Source organism: Trichogramma pretiosum, unplaced genomic scaffold (assembly GCF_000599845.2).
Source record: "Trichogramma pretiosum strain Unisexual culture from Peru unplaced genomic scaffold, Tpre_2.0 scaffold6, whole genome shotgun sequence".
NCBI lineage: Eukaryota > Metazoa > Arthropoda > Insecta > Hymenoptera > Trichogrammatidae > Trichogramma > Trichogramma pretiosum.
The window spans coordinates 2,461,581-2,489,233 of record NW_019641678.1 but is presented as its reverse complement, the minus strand read 5'-3'; the positions used below and the strand labels follow the sequence as shown (position 1 = coordinate 2,489,233).

Genomic DNA, 27,653 nt, shown 5'->3' with positions numbered 1-27,653 from the left:
TTTCAATTTTCCAACTCTTAATCGATTCGCTTCGGATGAAAAATATAATGCTCGTGCTCGCTCGCTATTATCCCTTTTTACGCCGCGTACATGCGCGAGCGCATATATATAAAAGAGTATTGACTCGCAGTGCGGAAGAAATAAAACTTAATATGCTTTATATTTTCTGCTTGACTATAATACCACCTTTCGAGAACATTAACTTGCTAATGTTAAGTCTAAGCAGCTTTAAAAAAATTACGAGTCGCTTGCTCTTTTAATATATTAATGCTACACCGCTCCTCGACGTTAATCTATGATAGCAGGCAACGCTTATTAAAATGTTAATTTGACGCTACCAATGCACACGAGTACAAACGCATTCGAGCATCGCACCGCATTAATTGAATATTTTGTTATTCCTTTTTTTTTTACTCAATGCAACACTTTAATGTCGTTCAATTAAATGCAGTTATAAAAAAAAATTCAATATGTATTGGATTATACAAACCAGCTGGCCACTTGTACGGTACTGGTTGAGGCATCGAGGGTGCCGGGGGTGGACTCGGCTGATGCACCTCCACAGTCGTTATCGATTTTTGATCCTGTTGTTGTGGTTGCAGCGGCGATTGCATCAACTGGACAGGTCTGCTCGAGCCACCATTGAGAACGACGCTGCCTCCGTCTAATACTTGATGTCCGTTTTCCTGCGTTTACGCGAATATATATTTAATTGCAATTATGTAGAGTAAGAGCGGTCTTTTAAGCTTTCAGGACTAAAGTGAAAGTGTGGCTAGGAAGTTTGCGCACAAAAAGAGTGCAAGGCCCGAGTCAATGTTTACACTTGAGGATAATTTAATTCATTTTCATATAAGTGCACGCACGGATTATATAAAAGTTATTAGCATCGATGCGAGCAAAAAAGGCCAGCTGAGCCGTCTTGTTCTTACCTTGACAAAGACAACGTCGCTGTTAACGACCGACTGTTGATGATCGATGATGCCGTGTTCGCGCCTGTACTCGGCTCTCCTGTCGAGCTCGTCTCGGGGATTGGCGTCGAAATCGTGACACTCGAAGTCTTTGGGCGCCACCGGATCGTAGATCGGTTCGTCGCCCTCCTCGTAGCTAGCCCTTACAGGTGGTCGTGGCGGCGGCGGTCGGCGCATCGTTTGCGAGCCGTACGTGCCTGGCCGATGATGCTGCTGTTGCTGCTGCTGCTGCTGTTGTGACTGATGAAACTGATGATGGTGCTGTGGCGTGCCGTGATGGCTCTGATTTATTCGAATGATCGTCGTATTGTTCGGCTTGCGAGTCCATTCCTGCGGTGCGTATTGAATTTAGCGATTGTTACTCGTCATCCTTCGTAATGGATACATATTTATACACGCGGACGATTTTCGGATAAAAATTTTCAACCTCCGATAAAAGACTCAATGTGGGCAGAATGTATAATTCCGCGGCTAAATCGTTTCTTCGATGCAAGGACCAACCGGTGACTTTAATAATAATATTTCCACGATACATCGTGATGCTATTTATTCGCCTATTTAGCGAAGGGTGCATCAAGGTCGCAGAGCGACGCATAAATTTGCATACGCTTAGAAGAGAAATCGGTTTATTATCCGCGATTCGTTATTTTATCGCCTCTACGTCAAATTTTGCTAAAAGTTACGAGTTTGTGGGTTGTACGAACTTAATCATCCCGATAAATGCGACTAAACTCGTTCTCAAAAATATACCGTCATTGTATCGTAGCAAAGGAAGAAAAAGGACCACGGAATCCGTAGTCTCAAAATTATTTGCATCCGACTTGGAAACGTTGGATTAGTAAATTCTTGAATTATTCCCCTAAAATTTGATTTCTACACAACATCTCAATTTTAGACGAACAATACATGAGGTGTAGATCTTTGTATATAATATTTATTAACACGGTATAAATCTGCAACTGTAGAACATAATGCTTGGCGCGACTTATGCAATATAGAATACATAGGAAGAAAACTAGACGAACCTGTTCGACGTGACCCCAATCCGCTGAGTTTGTACCATTCGGTGGCTGATAGCAGTGGCTAGAAAAAGAAAGCACAGAATTGTTTGTCCATTAGCTGAATAAATAAGTAAAAAGAAAATAATAAAAGAAGAACATTAATATAATCGAAGCCGGAGAATATTTTTTCCTATGTCGATCATCGCATGGCTTGTCGCGATAAAACCGCGAGAAAATTTCATTGTGTCTCGTTTCTCGTTGAAGCTTTAACCGCAAGATCGAATCCGAGAATTTTTCATTCTACCGAAAATGTTCATTGGGCATAATACCACACTACTTATATCCATTATTACTCAATTGTGACTTTCTCTCGCTACTTTGCGGGCCATGCGACGACGACAGCGACAATCTACTCGAACGGAAGGGGGGCAACGGACGTACAGCAGAAAAGCTGCATGTACACAGGCGTCAATTAAGAGATACACACGTATATATTTTTGCAAGTCGTTATCATAATGATATTCGAGGATATAAGTATGCAGCGCAAGGTGTACAATTTAAAAAGAAACGACTCGGAGCGCGAGCGAATATGTCCCACGCGCTCGCAGATGTGCAGCAGCGACGCGTCTAAGCCCGCGCGTTGAATCTTTCCCATGTCTTCTGTCATTATAATACGTGTAAATTGCTCGGCAAAAGAGAGAAACACTTTCACTCAGATGCTTTTGCGCGACTCGCGAGTTCACTCCGCACTCTGCGAATGCCACCGTGCATACACTGAAACGGTGATTGATATATACCGCGCGACTTCTTACCATACGCACGCGACTCGCCGAGACAACAATATCAACTTGGACGATTCACACGATATTCCGTTTGTCTATGTCTAAGCTATCTTTCGAGTAGCTTGTACCCACCGTTCGTTTACCTATGTGACGAGGTTATTTTGAGTTTTTAAAATATTATACAGAAAGACAGAATTGAGCTGCGCCATCGAGTCATTTATTTACGTAATACGTGTGAATTAGATTCTCCGCACTAACTTTTAATCGTTGCGCATATTACAATTGTTGTATAGAGCTCGCTTTGCGGGATGTTTGTGAATAAACCAACTTTCACTGGACAAAGAGCTGCATTTACAGAAGAATCCGCTTACAGTAATAGCACTGAGACCAACGTTTTTGATTTTTATAACTAGTTGATCCATTTAAGCGAAGGTTAAAAATTCAAATCAAAATTTAATGAAATTCATCCAAAAACGATATTTTCTCTCTGAGCCATCGAGAAAATCCTCCGAATTTTTTCGCAATACAAGCTTCTTTTCAATATAAGACGTTTCTGTCTCTTAACGATTTGATATGAGACAACAATCGAAAAATTATGCATAGCAAACGAAATTTTTGACGTTGCTTTTTGTCGTTGTTGGTTCACGAGCTGTGAACGTAATGCGCGCTCATAATTGTCGTTGTAATTTTTAACGGCAATCCGCGACGTCGCGTCCGATCGATAGGCAAACTTTCACCTTTATGGCCAATAAGTATATAGATAAGATTGAATTGGCGAATCGCTTACAAGCTCGCTTAAATTGTACGTGCCATAAACCCGGGCAGCTTTTGTCGATTCAATTTCGACGAAAGAGCTTTATAAGCGAGAATGCCGTATACAAGGGCTATAAACTGAAAGTATGGAAATGATTTACGGGCTTTATTGCGGGCTTCTGTGTACTCGTGTCTGGCTCGGCTCGCTCGGCGCAGCATAGCGTTTTTCAAAATTGCATAAGTCCGCGATGTGTAAAAACTCGATGAACGGCTTTTAGCCTGGCACATTTCGCCGTGGCTAATATCGTTTACAAAGGCACAGCGGCCACTCGGCCGTCTATCGAGTTTCGTTACCTGTGCATGTGTACTTTCACGAGTGATAAGCGTACGCGTCGATTTACAAGGATTACGCGAGCTAGAGCCGGTGCATACCGTCCGTTCCTGTTGTTGCAGTTGTGAATGAGCCTCGGGTCGAGGGTCCTGTGTTGGGGCGACGAGGCCGTGTTGTGGGGCGACGGCGTGCCGGTGCTCGAGCTCTCGGAGTCGTAGCCGCTCGAGCCCCGCTGCCAGAGGCTCTCCGGGCAGTCGTAGACGTGATTGACGATCGGCCGGTTGACCACGAGATCGAGGACCGCGGCGCAGCGCATCACCTCGATGGCTCGCTCGAAGGGCAGATCGGTGAGGTGCTGGCCGTTGCACCAGACGATCACGTCGCCGGCCTTGAGACCCGCGGCCCGGGCCGGCCCGCCCTCTCTCGTGTTCTGCACGGTGAGGCCGGGCACGAGGCCGCGACACACGCCGCAGCCCAGACTGCCCTTCTCGCCGACCATGACGCGGATGCGCACCTCGTTGGTCACGGCGTCGCCGTACTGCAGCTGCTTCTGCTGTTGCTGGACCATGTGCCACGTCACCGGGTCGTTCGGATTGCTGCGCCAGAGGACAATTTCGTTACTCGCTTACTTCCATTAATGCCTAATAATTGATGATCGTTACTTACTCTTTGACGGGTATCATGCCGACGCTGCGAATCTTGAGCACGAGCACCTGCTGGTTCTTGGCGAGCAGAGCGACCTCCTGGTGAACGGCGTCCTCGACCGGGTAGCCGTTGACTCGTAGAATTTGATCGCCGACCCTGAGGCCGGCCCGATGCGCCTCGCCGCCGAGCACCACGTCGCTGACGAAGAATCCGGCCGAGTGCTCGCGGCCGCCGCGGAGCGAGAAGCCGAAGCTGGCGTTTCCTCGTCGGCGGAGCTTGACGTTGCGGGTGACGCCGATGACGGCCAGACGACCGCCGCCTTGGCCAGCGTTGCCGGTGGCTGCTGCCGATGCCGCGCCGCCGCCGCCGCCGGCCGGACCCACGACGACCGCTGCGCCTCCGTTTCCATTGGCCGTGGTCGTGGAGCTGGCGCTCGATGCACTCGACGAGCCACCGCCTCCTCCGCCGCCTCCACCCGGCCTGTAACAATAAACGTTTCGAGTATTTTAATAATGCCGAGTCACCAGTTGTCATCCATTTTTCAGCTCGGCTGATAAAAAGTAAAGAAGAAATAATTGGTCGCGGCTTCGGGGAGCGTTTTCACGAGTATACCTGCACAGCTTTCTGTGCGTCTCTGTTGCGCACGTGGACTAGTCTAAAAAATTTCGATCTATTAAACGCAGCCACTCGAATTCGTCGAGACGCCGTATTATATTCGTATCTCATTATTTAAGCTAGTTTGCAAATTGACTCACACGGCGATGTATAGGCCGGGAGATATTAATGCACGCGCGTCGAGATTCGCGCGAGGCGTTCAATATTGATCGAGAAAGTAGTCGCTGGGCTTTGCTGCATCGCAGGCTTTGCTATACATACGTCTATCTGGAATTGAAAGTTGCATCTGTATAGGCTGAGCGCATTGACGCGCGCTCGCGAGTTCCGTCACGATTTTCACTCGCTGGTATATATATTGAAACTGCCGATATAACCTGTTAAAAGCTGGCACATAATGTGTGTGTGCAAGAATAAAAGAGAGAGAGAGAGGAGATCATACCGATCGACTATACTACACTACAAAAGAAATTATCGCTCAAGTCTCGTTGCGAGTTGGATATTATATCGTAGCGGATTGGTGCAGTATACGTTCGCCCTCCGATACAAGTTCGCACTTGCATGCATGTACGTGGACGGTCGCGATCGGTGTGCAATCGTAATCATTCGAATTTATATATAAATGTATACATGCAGAAATGCGAGTGTCCTAGAAAAATGCAATATCCTCGCGCCTCCGAAGGCAGCTTTAATCGGAGAGGCGCAGTGCGTGGAACGGCACACTTGGCGCGAGCGAGCCGATGTCATAACGGTTTTTCGCGTACATGTGTGTGTGTGTGTGCTCGAAGAGGAAAAGAAGGCCGCGCGAGCAGCTCTGGCACACATCTATCACTCGCTCTTTCTCTTGCGGCACGTATTTTCGCCTGGCTCTGCTTCATTTTTCCACTTTTTATTTTCTTCCATAATGTAACGGCCGCGCCACGGAGCACGTAATCATCTCGAAGATTCAGCAGCCGCAATTATTGCAACGCCACCGCGAGTGCCTCGTGCTCGCCTGGATCTGCATGCATCGTATGCTCGCGCCAGCGGACGTCATCGAGTGATATATTTATTTATTATTATATCGTCGCATTCCGCGGTAGCGCGTGATCGTCGAGCTCGTGCAGCTATTACACATGGGACACATAATCGGCTGAAGCGAAGCGGCTGGCGAGCGTGTTTTTGCATTGTGCTGGAACGGTAGCATTAACACGAATGAAAAGCCAAGCTCGCTTTCGACTCCCTTCCTCGCTCTTCCTCTTTTCGAGCGATACGATCTGCTTGAAAAATCTTTCTACCCGTACGGTACGATTCGCCTTTTCATTTTAATTGCACCGATGCCACTTGTTATGCGACTTTTATGGTTTTTTATCCTGTAAACGGTGTTACACAAGCCATCGCTTAAGCGATACGTTTCCAACTCTTATTAAAGCATCCAGCATCGTGCATGTAAATATTTTTATTGCTCTTCTTATTTTTCTCTTTCGCCAAGTCGATCGTTTTGAGCGCAATTAAAATAATAAATTACACGCAACGGTACAAAGGCACGCAGCAGATCGATAAACGACGCATCTCGTCGAGGCTCCAAGCTCGAGAATATAGCAAGGTCGCGCTCTCGTGGAATTTCATTCTTTGCTGCTCTCGTCGCGAGCTAAAGAGAGATGCTCCAGTGCCGAGGTGCATTAGAAGACTCGGCGAATAATACCGTTAGCCGATGCTCGCCTGCTCTAATACATACATATTACAAACAAGGAAGAAAGTCACTTTGAGCTACATCTACATAAAACTGCATCTCTAGAGCTGCAGCTTCAAATTCAAATTACGAGTGTTGTAAGAGCGAAGAAGCTCTCGATGAATTAAAAGTCGAGTAATTTACCAAATAAACGCGGCCTCGTCTATTCTTGCTAAAGTCTTCGGAAACTGCATTTTTTCCTTAATTTTTCAACTGCAAATACCTTTCAGTCGTATTCATTATTATCCGCGCTTACCTAAGCGCACAAAAATAAACAAGAAAATCAGCTCGCAGCTCGAGGCCCAAAGTATTGTGTGCCGAGGAGCTTTGCAATTTTTTATGCGTAAACTCGCGTGCACCAGTTACATATATCAATTACAAGTTTCAGCTCTATTTGCGCTTCTGCGCTCGCGTATATCCTTTACCGTTTCTCCGATGGGTGGAATCTCGTCGAAGCCACAATCTGCTACATTATCACTTTACGATTATATACTACTATACGAGCTCGAAAGCTGCTGCAGTTTACAAAGTTGCAAATGCGTTACAACACGTCGTGCATTATACCCTGTGCTCTTATATTATATGTGCTTAGCTAATAGACTCGATGACCTGACGTGGGCTTTAAACAACGTCTAATTTGATACGATCGTAAATAAAATTTTACAAACCCGCACCGGCGACTGGCTACCGACAAAATGCGGTAACTCATCAGCGTTAATTTATAAACGGTCTCCAGAGCTGTACGTGCAGGTATATACGTATGGGCCAGTCCGCAGCTTCATTTGCATACATCGATGCATACGAGGCTCTTCTCGTTGTTTGTGCTTATGATTGTCTAATTATGCATCTGATGTATCTGATTGCAACTGCACGCGTGCATATACTTATATTAAAAGCAGCATCAGTTCTTCGATAGACGTCATCGTAAATGTGTAAGAAGTCACTTAATAGCTGCCCGAACGATATTTACATATGCACACGCACACACAGTCTGCGGCTTGATACACTAATAACGATCGTCTCTCTCTCTCTCTCTTTAGACGTTGTGCGTCGATCAAGTCATGTTACATCGATTATGCATCTAGAGCTCTCGATCTTTTATATTGTATATGCAAAGCTAGCGAGTTAATTGCACTTCCGGTATAGGCGCATATGGATGCTGCGGGTATTACATCGAACTTCCTCGTGTTGAGACTTCATCGTAAACATATCGGACTAGCATAAACAGAGGTAGAGAGAGAGAGAGAGACAGAAAGAAAGAAGCAAAGGCATAAAAAATATCGACCAAAATTTAAAAGCATCGTTGTTGTTGTTGGGTTTTTACATAAGAACGCAGAGTGATTATCTCATAAGTCAAGTGTTTTTCCTTCTCACCTTTCCTCACGAGGAAAGTTGTTGCACTTGTCTGCGTTACAGTGCACAATAGTTTGGACAAAGATTAGCGTGAAATTCAAGCACGAGGGCTTTATTATCACAACTCGCGCAAAAACAAGTGCTCGTATACATGCAGCGGCCAATAAACCTTCGGACAAATCTTCGTTTGCATCGCTCGAGACTTTCGATTTTCAATGCGCATATAATATCGTATAGGCATGTGTGGCACACGCGCAACGTACGTTGATATTCCGGAAACCACACGCGAACATCGCCGGCTATTATAAAATCCCAACTTTTGAATTTATCGTCGCATTGTGCGAACCGATGATTGATGCCGTAAAAGCTTCGTATTTTCCTTACCGACTCGTATACTCGCTTTCGACTCGACATTATAAACGCACGCGTACTTATGTATACAGGCGCGTTTCGAGATTTTCTTCGCACTTTTTAAAGACGCCACGCATGTTTACGAGACTTTCCGTCGATGATTTTTTTCCTTGGGTTAGTTTTACGATGCACCATTGAATGTTTTGGCATAGATTTTCTTTTTTACATCCCGAAAGCTATGGTCGTTTTCAAAAATTGCCACAAATTTATGAGGACTTCCTGTGGATTTTTTTATACGATCGAAGAGTCGAAAAACAATCAACATGAAACTAGACAGTCATCTCGTCAAAGCTGCACTCGAGTCTCTTATACGCTGTATATGCGCGCGAGAGGAAAAAATTTTACGCAATCGTTAAATCGTTACAAAATCGCGCGCAGCAGGGAACGGCGTTAATTGCAAAAGTCAACACGCATTAAGAGGTGTACAACAGACGCGAATTGTTCACGAGCGTGTGTAGGCTCGAGCGCGCTGAGTTATTGATTTTCGTTATTTTTCTTTCTCTTCGATTCCTGCCGATCTTCAGGCAGTCATAAACACCCGAACGCAGACGCACAAAGGTAGGAGTGAATGTAAAATGATGACCCTATTTACAAGCGACTAATCGCTTATTTTTCAGGAAGCAACGCGCTCGGAGTATTGAATTGCCTGCGCGAGAGTCCATTTATACCCGATGCGGCCGTATCATTGTTCAAGTGTCGTATCGGAAAATATTTTTAAGTCATGTGGGATTGCCGCTGATTTATAGCCGAGCTTTCCTAACGATCTCGACTTACGGCGTCTTTTTTGTCCCCCTTCAACTTTGTTCAGTGCACACTTGCTTGAGTTGAGCATTTTTTTATGTACATATATATTTTTGTTCAAAATTAATAACTTAATTGATATACGTGTCATTAAACGTTTAGGGCTTCAAGTTTTTTGCCTTTTCTGTCGTTAAACAGGATTATAATTGCAGTCACTATCCAAATTCGACATTTTAACCAATGAAAAAAAATTAAAAGTGCATGTTAACCTCTTTTTCTATTCCTCTACCATAATAATATTGATTACAATTTTGAATTATCTGTCGTATAAACATTTGGAGTGCATTATAAGCTAAAAAGCCGGCGGATTATGGGTGCATAGCCATAAACATGTATTGGTCAACATGGAGGGTCATTTTCCCTCCCTACCTTTTTTTTACCTGCCGAGCAATCAATATCGATTCGATATTTATTAACGGTTCATAGAATTGGCTAATTGCAAGCCGTCGTCGCTCGATCTCGTGGCTGGTAAACAGGACTAATTATTTGCATTGGAATTTGGCGTAAATTAAATGTATACTCGGTAATGTCTCAGACTCACGCATTTACTCACACCGACGCGCGTATGCCCCGCGCGCGGTCAACGGTTCTAATTGAACGAGGGGGAGAGAGAGACAGAGACAGAGTGAAAGTTGCCCGTTATTATTTAGTCGAAATCAATCACCGAAAGTAGTTAATTTAGCAGAAAAACACGGAGTTGCGTTTCTTAAGGCTCTCTCGGGTATAGGCGAGCTGCTATACGCCACACAGCTTTACTACACGAGCGCACAATGTCGCAAACTGCACATATATGCTGCGATGCCAAACTGGTTGACGCGCTCGAGGCTACGTACAATAGCAGCAGCAGCAACAACAAAAATTTTTTTAAAAAGGCTAAAACAAAAACAAGAACGTCGTGGCGCGATCTTATCGCACACACACATACATACATTTGTGTTTAATGGTCCAGTTTGCGACGCGGGTTTGTCTTTGTAATACGTATATATACCAGGACGGCGCATTAATACTGCGCGCTCGGAGGCATTAACGTGCGCGCGAATAGAGCGAGGAGTGCGCTGCTCGTAATGATTCGCCGCATTCTCCATTATGTTTTGATGGACGAAATCGTATTTACGTAGCGAGAGAAAATTGAAATTCTTAGAGATTTGCGCCTGTGAACGTAGCAAAGAAAATTTATAGTAAATGCGGCGCAAGCGTGAATGAGTGTCTCGAAGAAAAAAAAAAAAAAAGAAAAACGACACAAGCGAGAGGAAGGAACAAAAGAAAAACATCGAAAGTAAAAACGAAATCTCGAGTGAATCAGGGATCCTTTTTGAGGTAGAAATTTTCGCGAAATAAAGAGGAACGAAACGAAGAGAAAGAGAGCGAGCGAGAAACAGACATAAGATCTTACGAGGCAGTGAGGCCCGCATTGTAGTTCCGCACTCGCGAAATCGAAAATCAAGGCCACGAAAGTGAATCTCTTGTTCGTGCTCGCAGCAAAAAAAAAAAAAAAAGAAGAAGGGATTCCTTTGACCAGATCGAGAAGTGATAATTAAACATCGCACTCACTCATGCTGCTCGCCGCACGGAGAGACGTGTAATATATTAAATTAAATCGGAAGAGCATCTCGCACTCAGATGCGGAGCCGACCCGATTCGCGGACGTTGACGGCGGAAGTGAAGCTTGTATATATATATGTGTATGTGTAATAATATATGCTGCAGCTTAAACGCGCCGCTCGCGGATGATGCTGCGCGAAAGTTTTTTTCTTGCCGTCGAGTAGAAAGGGCGTGTTCGTCACGGCGCGGAGAAACGTAAAAGTGGAAAAGGCGAAAGTACCATATACGTATTTGCAGCGCACGGATTAATGAAAGTTCATTGAATGATGTGTATGTTTATGCCGCGTGTGCGCCCAGGATATTTATAAGGCTATATACATGCGCGCGCCAAGAGAGCGAGAGATGAATCGCCGCAGAGCTTTTAACTGCAAGAATGATCTCGTTGTTTTCCTTCTTTCGCACACGCGCTTCTACAGACGTATGTTTACTTATCAGATTTTGCCTGGCAGTGGTTTCAACTACGCCTGCCTTCCTGCCTGCCTCCGCGACTTTTTTTCTTAATTCGTCCGTTTTAAGCGATCGCGAGAGAAGGCAAAATAAGGTAGACACGGGTTTGTACTGGTCAAAGACTGAAATAATGCTGCCGCGGTCCGAATCGACTTGGGTGTATAAGTACTGCGCGCACGCACCAGCGAGTACAATGCAGCGCCAGAATAGCCTCGTAAAATTTCAAGAGTGATAGCGCATACATCGTTATAAATTTACAAGCTGTCCCATAAACGAGTAATTTATTCCATGGGCCGTGGACCAAGTGGGCCCGCGCTCGAGTCGACGATGCGCAGCTGTAAACGCGCAAACGTAAATATTACAAGTATATACAGGCCGTTCGCGGCTAACCATAGAGGAGCGCGCGAAAGAATCGACGAATTTCGCGCGGACGCGACCTAGAGGCACTTTCACAAGCTGACTTTTCTACGGCAATTAAAACCTGATAGCGCGTCTCGCTGAATATATGTATATTTTTTTCAGAGGTCGTGATTTAAATAGATATAAGTATCCCTTAGCAAGCCGACGTTCCGATATACGATTATAATGGGGCGAATATTATTCGCGGTCTTTTACGATCGAGGAGCGCTGAATTTTCCCTGAATAATTGACAGTCGAGTCGAGGATTTTTATGTACGAGCATACCTTGGCATTATTTCGAGCTCTTTCTCTCTTTCTTTTCTTTTATTTTCTTCCAGCACGAGTCTCGGATCTTATGCCATTGTTTAACTAGGAAGTAGTTTAATATAATTAAACGGCATGGGACCTGTTGTTGATATTCCCATAAGTTGCGCGTATCGTACGCACACATGCACTCGCAGAGGCATTACTCACTTTCATGGTAAATATGTCCACATTATCCACTAAAGTTCATAAGAGCATGTACGTAGACGTGGCATAAATATCTATAAAATTTATCATTTAATCGTTCCCCCGAGTTTTTCTTCGAATAAACCTCGCGCGATTAAAATCTAACGATCGAGAGCCTCGGAAGAAGTGCAGCAGCAGCAGCCACGGCAGCAGTAAAGCTCTTGGGGAATTATAAGATGGCCAATCGCGGGGGAAAAAATCAGGTAAATTCCTCGGCCCGCGCGTAAACCTCGTGTATCATCCCGATCTTTTCTTCCGCATACTCCTGGCCATTGAGCCCTATTGTTCTCTGACTTTATTATTTTGCTTGTACAATATCGGGACGACTTTTTCCTTACTTTTTCCTCTTTGTGCGATCGGAATAGCTGCAATTTTTATAAACGTGTTTATCAACAAAACACCGCATTTTTTTCTGCATTAATTTAGTCATTGATTTTTAGCTGACTCAAATCATCTTGTTCATTCAATTGCGCAATTTTATAAAAGAAAGGCAGAAAAGATATTTTTAAACCTTAAAGCAAGATGTAACCACTTGTTGTAATTAATAAAAAACTTTCAGAGCTATCATGAAACTGTCGAATATTTGAATAATTCAAATGAACGTTGAAGTATGAAAATAATAATTTTATGAATCGTGGATAGCCTCCTGCAAGTAAGTATGCACACGTGCTGTAGGCTCAACCGAAGGCGCGAAAAGTCGTTTGGAGCGTGACGCGCTTTGCGAGGGGGATTAGAAATCGAAGCAATGCCACCGTAACGACAAATGATAAATAGTCGATTTGAGCCCGTGGATACTATTGCTCCAACTTAATACATAGATAAAAAGACAAGTTTCCAAGTTTTTATTCTTAGTGTCGTATCTCGTGTGCAGTAAGAAAGTTTTGAATTAGATCTGTGTTACGAATTACTGCTGAACGAACGATAAATCTGTCTTTGATACGCCACATGGATCGTTTATTTTGTTTCTCATGCATTCAGATGCATTATCACATACGCGTTGAGTCTTACAATTCATACGAGCATTCGTAATCGAACATTTTTTTAATTGTAACTCGCAAATCTAATTATCAGAGATATTTGTGCTGATTTGAAGGCACTGATCATTTTCCACCACTTCCGGTCTAAATGTAAGTCATGTGAGCTAGTTCGTGCTCATCCGATGCATCAATTTATCGTAACAAATGTATTTTTTCCAAGCGTAGAGATTGCAGGTATTCGTACAAATGAATAATTGAGATCAACAATGTGCTTACGTAAATCGTTCGATTATCAAACCAGCTCGTACTGTTAAAAGCACTAATATCATAAATGAATGTTAATGATTATACATATATATCCGTAACGTTACGTATTAGGCATGGCAGTTGATAACTCGATAATGATGATTGATGCTTGGATACATAAAAGTTTTACGATTCAACGACTCGAAGTGTAGCATTGATCATTTGATGTAATTTTATTAATTTTACAAAAGTGTAAGCATTTGATCTTTAGGGCTGCGTTGTGTGGGCCCTCGTCTTTTCCAGTCGCACTGTCTGGACAATATATTTACACGAAACGAATTTCTGAAGGTGTATATAATAAGTCAATGATTTGTACAAAGATATAAAGGTAAGCATTTTGAAGCCGGAAGGCATCTCGATCCAGCGTATATGCACAAACACGTGTATATTTAGCTTTATATGTACATATACTGCTCGGTTGTAATATCAGGCATCATTAATCTCGTAACTCGCGTTTTTGCCGAAGGAACAAAAAATTCGCGAGAACAAAGTGCATAAGGGCGAAATTTAACGTGCTCAATCATTTAAAATGGTAAATTTTCAAGATCGCGCATTATAGCACTTATGAGAATGCTTGTAGGTAGTATAGTGATACGAACGGTTGTTCCTTTGGATAAATTTTAATATTTTTGTTGAAACTTGGCTTTTACAAGACGAAATGTTGAAAGATATCTACAAATATAAAAAAAATATAGAACAACTTTTTCCATTGTGACTTGTTTTTAATAATAAATTCTCGGCACGCTCAAACTTTCACGAGTCGTGGTAAGAGAGAGAGAGAGAGAGAGAGAGAGAGAGAGAAGAAAAAACGACCTCGCTTGGCATAACTGGACCTCGTTCTGTCACACAATTTATTTTTGCGTAAACACTCTATGTTTTCTGTAAAATAATGACAGCGTTATATTTAAAAAAAAGTTTTTTCCACAATTGAATCAAGATTGTCGCATTATTTTTTCGGTTTGCTTTTTGTTGTTAAATTTCAATTGCATTATAAAACAGCTGGATAAAAGAAAGTGCTGGTCGCAGACTAGATCTGGGAAGATTTCAAGGCCGTGGTCAGATTAGCGTCACATACGCATGTTCACTCGCAGTGCAGCTAGGCCGTAATGGCGGCACAATAACAACGTCAACGTTCCAAGTCTGCGGCACCGATGTGTGTCAGCGGGTCGCTGACACCTTGCGTCGCGCGTATACACAGCACACATATAATTACGGAGTGCAGCGCGCGTACCGCAAACTGGCCAGGCTGCTCGCATGAAATTTTGCGACCCAACGCGCCTATTAATTATGATTTTTCTCTCTCCTCTGGCGATTTGAAAAAATAAATACTAGTAAAGATTCGAGCCCGTTGATCAGGTGGACGCGACGAGGCGCGAGACTGCGTCGCGCTGCAGTGGATGTATGTATGTGCGTATATATACACTTAATTGCTCGGTTATGAGAACGCGGTCGTTGAGCTTTAAAGGGGGTCGCGCGCGTAATGCGCTTTTATAAGCCGATACTTTCTTTTAACGTTTTCGTACACGCGCAGAGCTGACATACGGTAGCGGCTTTGGCTCGACACTTTTTTAAAATAGCCAGGCTCGCACGAGGTATAATAGTCATAATAGCTCGAGCTGCCTATGCGATACATTCCGCGAATTCGCGCAGTTGGCCTCGCGATCGGTACATACTTGCGTCGAGTGCGCGCGGACAATCGTTTCTCGGACGATGCGATCCCGGTATAGGCGCGAGCCAGCGACGCGCTCAATTTTCGTGGAAATCATTGAAAAACAATGTTCATCCTCGTCGCTGATCGCTCCGCCATGCGGCTGTAAATGGACCGATCGATAAAAAGTCAAAGCGACTAAACGTCTATACTTATTATAAACATCCTCATTATATGCTGCAGCGCAAACGAATATTACAGCGCAGGTATACACGCGTACGGCAAAAGTAGACGCGAGTGCCAGAGAAGAATAAAAAGAAGCTGGTGCAGTCGGAGATTTAGAATGGGCGAAGGTTGAAACGTGGACGTTTAGCCGCACAAGTGTATACGGAGTGGGGCAGACTCGTAGGGAAAAGCATCTTGGACGCAGTACGGCAGCAGCTCAAAGCGAAGGCGCGATCCCATTTCGCGATATATAATAAAGAGAGCGGGCCCGCGATGGGTGCGACCGTTTGTCTCTCTCGTTCTCTGCTTAGGATAACGAGTGATAACGAGTATCTGCTTGTTCTCCATACGTGCACGCGGAGAGGAGCGCGCGCACGAGTACCGTAAGCTTTTGTCCGATCGAGCTGCCTTCGAGTCCGAGAAAGACGAAGAAATCTCGCAGCCGTTATATTTAACTGGATCCCTCATGGGCGCGAGCAACGCAGGCACGCGATTCGACACTATTATGTCTGCCTGTGTTGTTGTGTGTTACCCATGTATCCCAAGTGCGTGCTCGCGTCTATTATCAGTCGCGACTCGAACTGCTCGCAGGGTGTGGGCAACATTGCGCACCGCGGCTGGCTGAGATATGCATCGAGGATGTGGAGCTCGTTTTTTCTCTCTCTCTCTCTCTCTCTCCCTCGAGTCGAGTATGCAGCTTGCCACGATGAGCTATACATATACCAGTGCTTCTGCACGTGGTGCGCTGCGGTCTATATGGATGGTCGCGCAAAATTTTCCAATAAAAGCGGCAAACTCATCCTATTGCGGTCGTTCGGATCCTGTTCCACTATTACAGCGCCAGTCGTCTTTCTTTATCGCGCAGTACTCGCACGCATCCACATCCACGTGTCTGTATACTAGCTCCTCTGCGCTTGTTCGAGTGCGCCGTATACATACGGATTAGAAATCGCGCTCGCGAGAGATTCGCTGCAGCTCGGCGCGTTATACGTACGCTTCGCACATATGTAGCAGCTCTCACCTGCGCCAGTCGTACGTCCTTTTCCAGAGGGACAAAAAAATTGTACACGCGCTTCGCTGGCAGCTGCAGCAGAAGCTTTACACACTTTACACACGAGTAGTCTGCAATTAAACTCGCGACTCTAGCTGCATATCCTTTTTCTCGCTCCGCTCCAGCCGTTCTCCGTATGCGCGCATTCCACGGCTTTTCCACTGCCTCCCGAGAACCTATAATCATAGAGTACCTTTTGTGTGTACTCTGTCGAGCTTTGCACCGAGCCCTAAACAGCACTACTAAACCTTCCACTACGAGACATACCTTCGTTTTTTTTTCTTCGTCGTACTATTATGAAGAAAGTTCAAGATTTTAGCACAATCGGAGCGACCATGCGACCAACACCGACATCGAGCCAGCTTGAATTGCTTCAGCCCAAAGCATAAATACACAAAGTGAGAGTAGGCGCCTGAGCAAGTACATTAAAGCTCGTAATGAAGTTGTACCGCAGTGGCGAATGAAAAGTCACACCAACGCTCGCGAGTCGTTGTTGCCGTAACGGCTGTGTCGCTTGTATATACTGCCCCCCGCGAATGCATACTCTCGTACACACATCATGATGCAAAGCCCGCGAGCACTAATAATAATTCATGCCAACAAATTTTAAATATTTTATACAAAGTTTTTACCTTGATTTTTTATACGGCAGGAGAGCAAATATATACAGTATGAAATTTTTCTGACTCTCTGACTGTACAGATATATGCAGGTAGTGCCGTTTGTGTTTTAGACACTCGAGTTACGTAAAAGACGGTTACGTGCCTTCGCGCCAAGCGCATAGGGACTTGCTTCGTCGAGATTCGTACGTACTTTCATGCCTGCGCACGTACCCATACTGGCACGTATGTGTGTGTGTGTGTGTGTGTATATATATACGTGTATTTTTCCGCGCCTTTCATACAAAAGCTCGACTAGCTCTTAGCGATGAAAATTCCTACACAAATTCGCGTGCATCGAGCTTGTGTCGAGAAAAATTCAGATCAAGTTGATTTTCAAAGGCCTCTCGCAGCTCTGCTTGGTTCCTGCAGCCACACACAAAAAGTAATTCCATATCTCTCGTCAACTGCTGATTCGTAAACATCCCAATGCTGTACGCAAGAGAATCGGGCGCTAATGAGACCTAACGCAGGCCAAATAACACCGATTTAGGATAATACTGAGTTCTTGGTAGCATAAACATTGCATACGAAGACGAGTCGAAAAATTACGTGTAGCCTTTAGAGTTTTTATCGAAACATAATTATAGTTTTGCTGTGCGATGTGCATGAGTGTATCGCAGATGTGTAAAACTGCTTTTCAAGGATTCAAGAGTGAAGTAATGAGTCTATGTAATCGTTTGAAATTGATATTTAATCGAACAATAAGTACAAAATATTAGTTGCTCGTATTATAATAAATTTGCAAGAGAGTCAAGCACAGATCTCTGTAGATATTGGACACCACAGCTCATTTAATTGAATACCGAAAGCCCGTACAGAGATGGTCGGTCGATGAGTGTACTCGCGTGCAATACCGGTTGTTCTCGTCGTTTTCGCGGCAAGAATTAGAGAGAAATCGCGAAAATGAAAAGAGATGCGACTAGGCGCAGCATTAGAAAAACTCGTCGCTCACGCGCAGTGTCGTGAGGGATCTCGAAACGGCGGCAACGCAACTCATATCTATCTATATGCCACGTACTCCGTGCGTCAGGCAGCTCCAGCATCATCGCTACTGGGAGAAAAAGAGAGAAAAAAAGTGGCTATTTTCACAAAAATTGCAACCGCAGAAATGGCTTGGCCAAGCGCAGTTTGCAACTCGATTCGTGGCGAGCACACTGCACGACACGGAGGAATTTAGAAATGTCGATTTCACAAATTGAGAACATTTGTTTTCTTGAGAAGCGAGAATTCTGATAAGAGCTCCAAGCGAAACAAATAGCCATTGGTGCACTCGGTCCATTGGAAATTCCACTTGGCTGCGTGAGTAAATTTGTATCGAAACCTATGGATGTTGGGCCAGTCTCGATACTCGATACGACGATACGACGTACGCGTCGGGATATGGCTCGCAAATGCGAGTTCGTAATTATTCAATATTTTAGATTGGTAAGGTATATGACATGCAAAAGAAACACAAGAAGCGTTTGAGCCTGCAGTGCACGCGCGCTATAAAGAACGTGTCTCGTAGCACGTGTATTACGAATGATGGTCGACAAATTATTGCCGCCCGCAAAACAAAATCGAGCAAGACAAGGAAAGCCTATTAAAATTATGTACAGTCGTACGCGCGTCGCTATTGTGGCACTCCATCTGCATCTGCAGGCTCATGTGCATCGGGCTGCACGGCGGCAGTAAACCATCCTATGGCGCAATGCAAGAAAATCGATTCGGTCTTTTTTCTTTGAAATTATTTTCTTTCTGCCTTTCTCGAGCGCAGCTGACGATCGTTAACATGCGGCCCTATCGCGCCTCATCGAACGAGAATTTATCCCCGCCGCACAGGTAAAAGCTTCGTTGCACATTTTATTATCAACATATGATTGTGGTATCTCGATGCGAATACATTGATATAGCTTTGCGCTGTTCGGTAGAGGAAATTTCTCGTTGATATTTACGATGTATGCAAAAAACAGAACAGCACAACGGAACAAATTTTGGCGTTGGGATCATTTATGATATCATGAGCACAAAAGAAATGCGCAAAGCTTACATGATTAAATTTAGAAATACGCTTCGCTCGTAAGAAGTGTCTTGTAATCAACGTTTAAAAGACTCAAATAGAAAGCATCACATTTAATACTTGCATGCCCGCGTGAGGTGAAAAATAAACAGATCCGTATGTATATTGTCGGAGTATAAAGGCCGAATAGCAGCAGGCCATTATTAAGGTATTGCAGGATGCACATAGACCATACTCGTAGACATCGTAGCGAGCATCGTTATGTAACTATCATCGCACGTACATTATACTGTACGAATTACTTGGCGCTGCTGCTTCTGGCAGGTATTCCACTCTTAAGAATATTAACTGCAATGTGCTCGCTCGAGGCCTGTACGGCAGACGCAAAGAGAGAGAAGCCCCCTGGACGCAGCCTCGGCGAGAGCACTGCGGACTGCGCTAAAGACTATCCGACCTTTCACCTGCGTCTATAATTTTCACACGTGAACATATATTTAATTTTATCGTAAATATCTCCAAGCCGCTTCAAATGTAACGTTGGTGCGCACTGGGACAAATTAAAACTCTCCAGGTTTGAGTTCAAAGCTCGAGGGACGTCTGGATGATGTTTTTTTCGACGAGAAGTTTGAGCTGTTTGATAGTTCATTATTTTATAAATATGAAAGTCGTTCAAAGTTGATAATACCTCTGTCGCGACCAAGTCGGCGTAATCGTAAAATTTGTGTCGTGCTGTCGAGTTGCTTATCAATAGTTGTGGAATAAACGAAGCGAGCCTCGACCGAAAGTTGTTCTCTCGCCGCGGCTCAAATATAAAGTGCTTAGATATCGTTGTCAAGATCGCGCGGTATCAGTCGGAGATCATCCTCGTATGCAGTGCCAGGAGGACGCGTACACATGTTGGGTTGGTTTTCGTCGGCTGCATACCTTAGCACACGACTATGCACTTGGCAATTATCCACCAACGGTTTTCCATATGGAATTTAAGCGCAAGGGGGCGTGTGAGCATACGCATACGGCCGTGCATGCGAGCCGCACATCGATGATGAACCCGCGAGATTAAAAGCCGTCGTGCGCGCGAGAATGAGCGGCCGCATCGACTGCCGAGAGGACGGAAGGACCATACGTCACGGTATAGAGTATATAATAAACAACATTTGGATGGAGCAGTCGCACATGAATAGACGCAGCATCGACTAACTCGCATTAATTTACAATATTTTAGTATATTTACTGTGATGCTTATTTATTTAATTCTCGCCACTCGGCAGCCCCGACGAAAATTAGTATTCACCGGAACGCCAATACCGCTTGTACAAGATTGTGTTGTACATACTGTATGCCGTACCTCTTGACATTTGCGCGTAGCCGTGGCATAATGATATACGCGCCATGAACGGTGAGTTCGATCAATCCATCTTTCCGCACTGCGCAGCTATTACTAAGCAACTTTGTGTTTAAGCGTAACACATACATGCAACTAAAGCCTTTAATGAGGTGTGAAAAATTTAGAATTTCCTTCTATCAAGCCGTGGCGGTGCAGACGTGCGCCATGATTTATAAATTACAACTTTGGGATACGAGCTGCGATCGACGAGTGCCGAGTACACGTGCACGAAAACTCTTCCGGCTTTCGTTATTTTTATACGTGCGTACTCTAGACGGCCTCTAATTAGCAAATCTATGCGCTAAAGTGAGTGGCAAGATTGAAAAGCAAAAATACCCTTTTATTCTTCCTTGTTTGTGTTAGCTGCTTTGTCTATTTTGCTCCATTAATTTACAAGTTTTATGTGTATGTGAAATTACGTATCACTAATTAAATTCGGTGCAAATGCGATTCCAATACAAATTGTATTATGCATCGTATTTCGACACTGAGTTTGCTCTAATTTCTCATCCCTCGAGCTGACGATGCATACGCGCGAGGGTACTAGAGGTCATTTTTGGCGTGCGAAAAATAGAATAATATCGAGTCACGTAGAACGGTTGCAGTTGAATGAAGTAGTCTCGATTCGGTAACGAAAAGGCAGTCAACTCTCCACCTACTTTCAGCTAAATATTGGGAAATTTTGGCGTGACGCGGATTTTGCCCGTCTGACGCTACATCATCCTCGCTCTCGTATATAACGCAGGGCCTTATTCGTATGATATACATTAGATTTTATTCTCACGGGCTTCTTTGCTAATAAGATTTTTCTTTTTCATGTACGTCTTTCGAGACTCGTAACACAACGACGCAAATGCGCACCAAAGAAAGGATTAATTAGTTTGCCATTGGGCAATGCTCACACATGCCCACATAATATTTAATATTACGTTGTGCGCCCGAAAGAGAGAAATGCGATTACACGTGTGTTTTTGGAATTTTTTCGCCTCATCCTGAGACGCTCGACGTCTAAACGCAAGCATGTATATTAATGATTATTATATTCACATATATATGCATATGCGTTTTGAATACTCACTGCATGATTATCGCAGCTCGGCTATACGTCGACGGAGTCTCGACGCCCCAAGAATGTGCTTTGCCGGCGTTGCTCGGGCTGATTAGTTTTCTCTCTATCTCGCTCTGTGTGCTAAGCTGCAAATTCACCTGTAACATAAAAGAGAAATGCGCGATTAGATAATGCGCAGCACTCGAGAGCCTAATGAAATTGTACCTACAACATTGTAAAGAACATCGGCAAATTTATACTATTATGAGACGCGTTCAAATACCTGCGAAATCTACAAAATTAAGATTCGGATTCGATATTCATTTACACCACGCCGTAGATGTTTTCGATCCTTGATCGATCTCCTCTGGACTATCAAATGTTTTATTAAATTAAATGGAGGAATTAACGACGCGCAGTAGTCGCAGGAGCTAGCAGCCATTAGATAGTGCAGGTGTGTTTGTGCATAAAATAACATACATCTCTAAGCGACGACTACGACAACAGCAGCGCAGCTATATCTATGTATAGGATAAAACCTGCACGCCAAACCAAATGGGCTCGAGTATGTGTGTGTGTGTCTATGAAGTGAGCGAGCAAAAGAGAAAAAGAGAGAGAGAGAGAACTATACAAATTGTGTAATGTTTGCTGAACAATCGAGCGTGACGCAAGGCTTTTTGCTCACTACTAAATATATACGTACACTCGACGCGACTCCAGTACCTCTGCAGGTATACACACATATAACTTATTTATATGTGACCGTATGTGTGAGTAGGAAATTTTTTTACTCAAGCTATCTAGAGGATGAGCTTCTTTTGCAAATGGATAAATATCTGTTCTGCGGTTAAAGGATTTGCACATAGTACCAATGCGAATTGGCTTTTGCGCGAGAATCAAGATAAGGCAAATACATATCCTTTATAGATTCAATATCAGTCCATTTTGCGGCCTTTCCAATAACGTTATATAAAGCCATTTAAATATTTTGTCAGGATCGGCCAAGTGCGTCAATGATTTGTCATCGCAGCCTACATAAATGTATGCGCTTCGAGTCCGCGTATATATTAGAGCCACTCCAAGTTCAGATCTGTCGCGCAGTTCCTGCCGCAAAAGTAAGACATAATGGTCGCGCATAGCAAAAGGCAAAAAGACGTTTCCTCGAGCAGTACGCATAACTGCGTACGTACATAAACGTGCTCTTAACATTTTTCTTCCTTTTCGCAAAGAGCAAATCTCAGCCTCCTCTTTACCGCTTCTGCACAGCTTTAAAAATATATAATGAAGCGGCGCGAGCGATAATTTCTGCCTTTTTTCCTCAAACGACCTGTAATGAGCTTAATTTCAAAACTGTAGTTCTGTTTTGTACAATACGCAGGTAAACATAAGCGCTGCGGAATCGTCCTTATTATCGTCTCTAAAGAGCTTCCTTATTTTTCTACCACTCAAACGGCAGAATCGTCTCAATTTTTTTTCCTCGCTTTCCCACCCCTTGAATATATTTTGCGTGTGTACGGCTTATCTAAATCGCGCAAACGATCGAACGCAAAGCTCAGTTGTTTTTCTGCGGGCGTTGAAATATATTACGTGCGGCGAATCTGAAGCCACTGTATAATACCGAGACAGACACTTGCCGCGCGTAGCAACTACACGAATGAACGGAAATATACGGTAGACGCGTGCAGAGCCTCGGGAGCCATGGTGGCGCACGGGCTTCTATCGATTTTTGTCTTCAGCGAGTGGCTCTTCGTGGATGTGTACTGTATGTGAGTCTGTTGTATTGCGCCTCTAGCACCCAAAACGACTATGCGACGCACACTCGTGGTGACTTTTCACACGCGTCAATTTAATTGTTCAAAATTTATTTTATATCAAGTCGTTGAGTTTGTTTCTTAGCAGTCAAGGCGAAAACCTACATGTTCATTTTGTGCCTCAAGACTTATGACTATTGGATACCTGTACGTGTAGATTTACGTGTGTGTGCGTCGTCTGGATAAGAGGGAAACTGCACGACACCCTCGAGAGCAAGGATATAAATTTTCAGCGAACTCGAAGGAGTAGTACTTCTGATGCTAGCCGTTTCCAATAAAACTATATATTATGCTATATATACTATTCAGCCAGTCAACGATCGATTTAGCCAATTGCATCCGGAAGATTGGAAAATCGCCGAGTTATCACTTTTTTATTTGCTATGTGCGTGTGAATGTAAGGTATACCAGCCCTGGCATCGATTTTACCGCGTGCTTTTATGGGAGGTTGTACGTCAAAACATGCCAGTGTCGGCCACCCAACTAAAATTTGCTTCATAAGAAAAACATGGAATTGCTTCCAAAATCGGGCTGCTACGGGTTAAGCGCATAGTCAATACGAACAAAGTGCCGAATCCGAGTTCTAATCGTGCAAAGCAAATTGGAATAATCTCTGCCGCGCGGCTTCTTACGTATAGTGCCGGTGCAATCTCGAAGAGGTAGTATAGGTAGCAGCTGTTTTATTATAAAATTTAGAACGTTCGCGCGTCGACTGTTCTTTTACAATATGTTTCACTGGCAGTACGTGCATTACAAGTACTCGCACGTACGCGTGTATAATAAGCGGCTCGTACAAACTGTTCTGCGTTGATCGGCTTGAACTACATAATACTCGTATAATACATGTGCGAGAAACCCCGTTATGCCTACCTGACACGATCGCCACGGGCAGCCACAGCAGCAGATACACAACTCGCGCGTCACTTTATGAAGCTCGCGTAATTCATTTACTTACACGTGTATACTCACTACTGCTTTGCAGCTTTAAGGGTGGCTTCAATTCCAAAAGTTTTAACCTCTCAACGCGACTCTTTCACTGCGCAGAGTCATTGGAATTTTCTATCGATGCGACCCAGCTCGAGCAATAGAAGAGAATTTCTCGGACATTTCAATGCGCGAGACTTGCCGAACTGTCTCTCGCTCGCCTCCAAATTATTGCTTTCCTGCCGTAAACTCGCATAATTGTAATTGTTGCCTTTTATAATGTATAATTGCCGGCAGGCGTGCGTGAAGCTCGTATAAAATATTTTTGCTTCAAGAAACAACACACACAGGTGCACACGGATAATATTCAAATAAAGCATATTTAATAATAGGCCTAGACTCACTTCCATTTTTTGGTCAAGTAAATTCACTCACGCTCGCATTCGCGGAAATGCAATCAAACATACAGCACGATAAAAATATTTATTAATTCGCAAGCACGCGTCGTTGGAGTTTTATATCGGTCGAGCTATTTTTTCTCTTTCTTAAAACGGAAAGCGAACCATGCGTTATGTATATATTTTTTATCATTTTTATTGCTCTTGCGTCGACATTTTACAATTGTCAGAGAGCGGCTTGTACGTGATGATTAATAATTTTATTGCTGGGTTGTTAATTGCTACTTATTACTTGTTGGGAAGAGAGAGAAACAACCAAGAGAAAAAATGCACAAGTTTGCGTCACTGCGGCTCCGTTAATTCTTTTTTCGTTATAATAGATCTGCGAGTGTGCGTGTGGCTCGATATTCCACATCCATCTATACTATTTCACTGCATGTGGCAGCAATTACTCGTACTTTTACGATCGAACTCGCTCTCTATATTGCGATTTGAATGTTCGAAATTATATATCGTAGAAATGGACGCGAATTACGGTAGGGTACTTTTTGCCAAAGAATAATTATACTTTTATTCATTCGCAAAATTCTAGTCCCTATCATAAAGCGCATCTATTTACGTTATCATATACAGATTAGAAGCTAGATAAAAGCACTAGGATAGAGGTGAACTTAACTCGGTATTGCCGAATATAAAGCTCAGTATTTTTATCGTAATCTTTGGAAGATTTCCTAAAAGCTAGAGAAGTTTGAGTTGCAATCAAGGGCTGATTATTCTCTAAATAAATTTATATACATATCTGATTGGATTTTCTTCCTAGACTTGTTTGTATATTTATTCAGATTATTTGCCACGTGGTACTAAATTTCTTTCTCTCACCTGCACTGCGGATCACTATGAAATTATATATCCTGGACTTTCACCTACGCTAGCGTGAAATGTATATCTCATGGCTTATGCATCCGATTACATTACACACTAGTGCATACATGTGTCCACGTATATATTTAACGTATATAAACGAGAGTAAAATTTATGTGTATTGAAAAGTATAAATTTAAATACCGGCGTATGTGCGTGCAAGTGTGTTTATACGTAGAACCAAATCCATAGCCTAATACTGTGGGTGCGTAGGTGTTACGAGCCACAGCTATATATGATGCGTAGTGAGAAAGTCTACGCGAGGTTCAAAAAAAAACGTCGCTAAACTTCTCAAAAAAGCGGCGATATCACCTCATTCGTACACTAGCACGCATCATAATGTAATCACGTTGATGAAAAAAAAAGTCGAATCCGTGTCACCGTGTTGCTCTGTTTCGGAGGGTTTTGTATTTTATGCTCTATCTTTGTGAGCTTTGTAATACAGGAGAAAAAAATTATGTTTTATTCAAGAGCCGTTGTTGTTTTTCTCGGAGGCCAGGACTCTGGCGCAAAAGCTAAAGTTGCACTTGGGCCAACAGCACAACGAGCTATACAAACACGTATGTAACATTACAACAAAATGTAACGGTGATAACGTTTACGCGCACACCTCAATTCCACGTAAGCGTGGCGATGGTGTTCGATTTTCTTCGACTGGATAGATGCTGTCTTTTTTCTTTGCCATGGCTAAATGAGTTTTGAAACCAGACGCAGCGATTGGTCAGTTTCGTTGCTAACTTGATTTTTTCATGTGTGGTGTACATAAAACACCTGGATAATTTATTTTCAATTTTTTTCCATTTTTTATTTTGCAATGCATGCGCTTACTACTATAGTGTTATTTATAAAATGATGACAAGAGGCACAGCAAACAGAGACGATTTGTTTTCGTTCAAAATTTGTTTCCATTCAAGTTCGCATCTCAAACAAAGAATGTGTTTTAGAAATTATGGAAGACGAGCGTCGGCTGAGACTCGCACGACCGGGCCAATGGAAAGAATCTCACATATAACGTAAAGTATAGGCAAAAATCTCGTTTATCCGGCAAAAGATATTTCTCGCGGCGACTGCGGCGGGGAGACGGAACGAGATACGAGTCATTAGCATGTCGCGCGATCGGTCTCGGAACGGAATGCCAGTGAAAGAGCGGCGTTAATATGTAATACGTGCGCGAACAGGTAGATAGGCTTGTATATAGCTATATAGTCGAGTTTGCCGCGGTGGCGGTGGCGACCGGTCAAGGCTCTCTTGCCTTTGCTCCGCGCGTCCGTGCCTCTATGTATACAACATTGTATAGGCGCGTATATCGCGCTCGAGCGCAAATTTCACGGTCGAGCTGTAATCGGGGTCGCTGTTCGCGGCTCGAGCTCGCGCTCAAAGCTCAAAGCTTCCGGATATCGTTTCGGTTCTCCCCATGCAGTCGTATGGCCTGTGCAATGCATAGGTACAGCAGATTTCCGAGGGATCGCTGCAGCAACACCGGCTATTGTGTAATGCAGTCTCGCGAACGCAAACACATTTTTTTGTTAACGCAAGTTTAAGGTTGAGTCAGGCTTTTTCCAATTGCCATTATACTGCCCGTGCGTATACGCAATGCACCTATTTTTAATAATTGTGTGCACGCGCGAGCTCGAGCTGCGATTTACCCGCGAAACACTGCCATTCATATATTCCATACATCGCACAACACCTATAAACCTCGTTCACACATTTCAGTGGAGGAAAAGGCGAGCGCGAATGCAGTCTGATCTGCACACGCGGCGCACGCACGCAGACCTGAAAAGAAAAGTCTCGAGCGTGGATTAGAAAACCTATAAGAGCCATCTAGTCGATCGAGTTGGTCGTTACGGTCGCAAGAATTGCGAATACATTATCGTACAACTCGACTCGGATCGTTTCCAAATTGTATTGCCGAGCAATTTTAAGTAGCAATCGATCCTCGTTATATCGGAAGTTTCCTTATGGATGAAAGT

The 27,653-nt window shown here is 43.7% G+C and overlaps 1 protein-coding gene across 1 annotated transcript in view; it reads right to left on the bottom strand.

The window, feature by feature from the left end:
• Positions 1-27,653, bottom strand: part of LOC106657790 (transcription factor stalky) — a 44,089-nt gene that overhangs the window by 6,115 nt on the left and 10,321 nt on the right. The window contains exons 2-8 of the mRNA XM_023460849.1: positions 21,657-21,784; positions 4,878-4,960; positions 4,502-4,823; positions 3,937-4,431; positions 1,994-2,051; positions 930-1,298; positions 491-686 (exon numbers count right to left, since the gene is read on the bottom strand). Coding sequence (XP_023316617.1) covers positions 491-686; positions 930-1,298; positions 1,994-2,051; positions 3,937-4,431; positions 4,502-4,823; positions 4,878-4,960; positions 21,657-21,661 — 1,528 coding nt within the window. The 5' untranslated portion in view covers positions 21,662-21,784. The remainder of the gene's footprint in view (positions 1-490; positions 687-929; positions 1,299-1,993; positions 2,052-3,936; positions 4,432-4,501; positions 4,824-4,877; positions 4,961-21,656; positions 21,785-27,653) is intronic.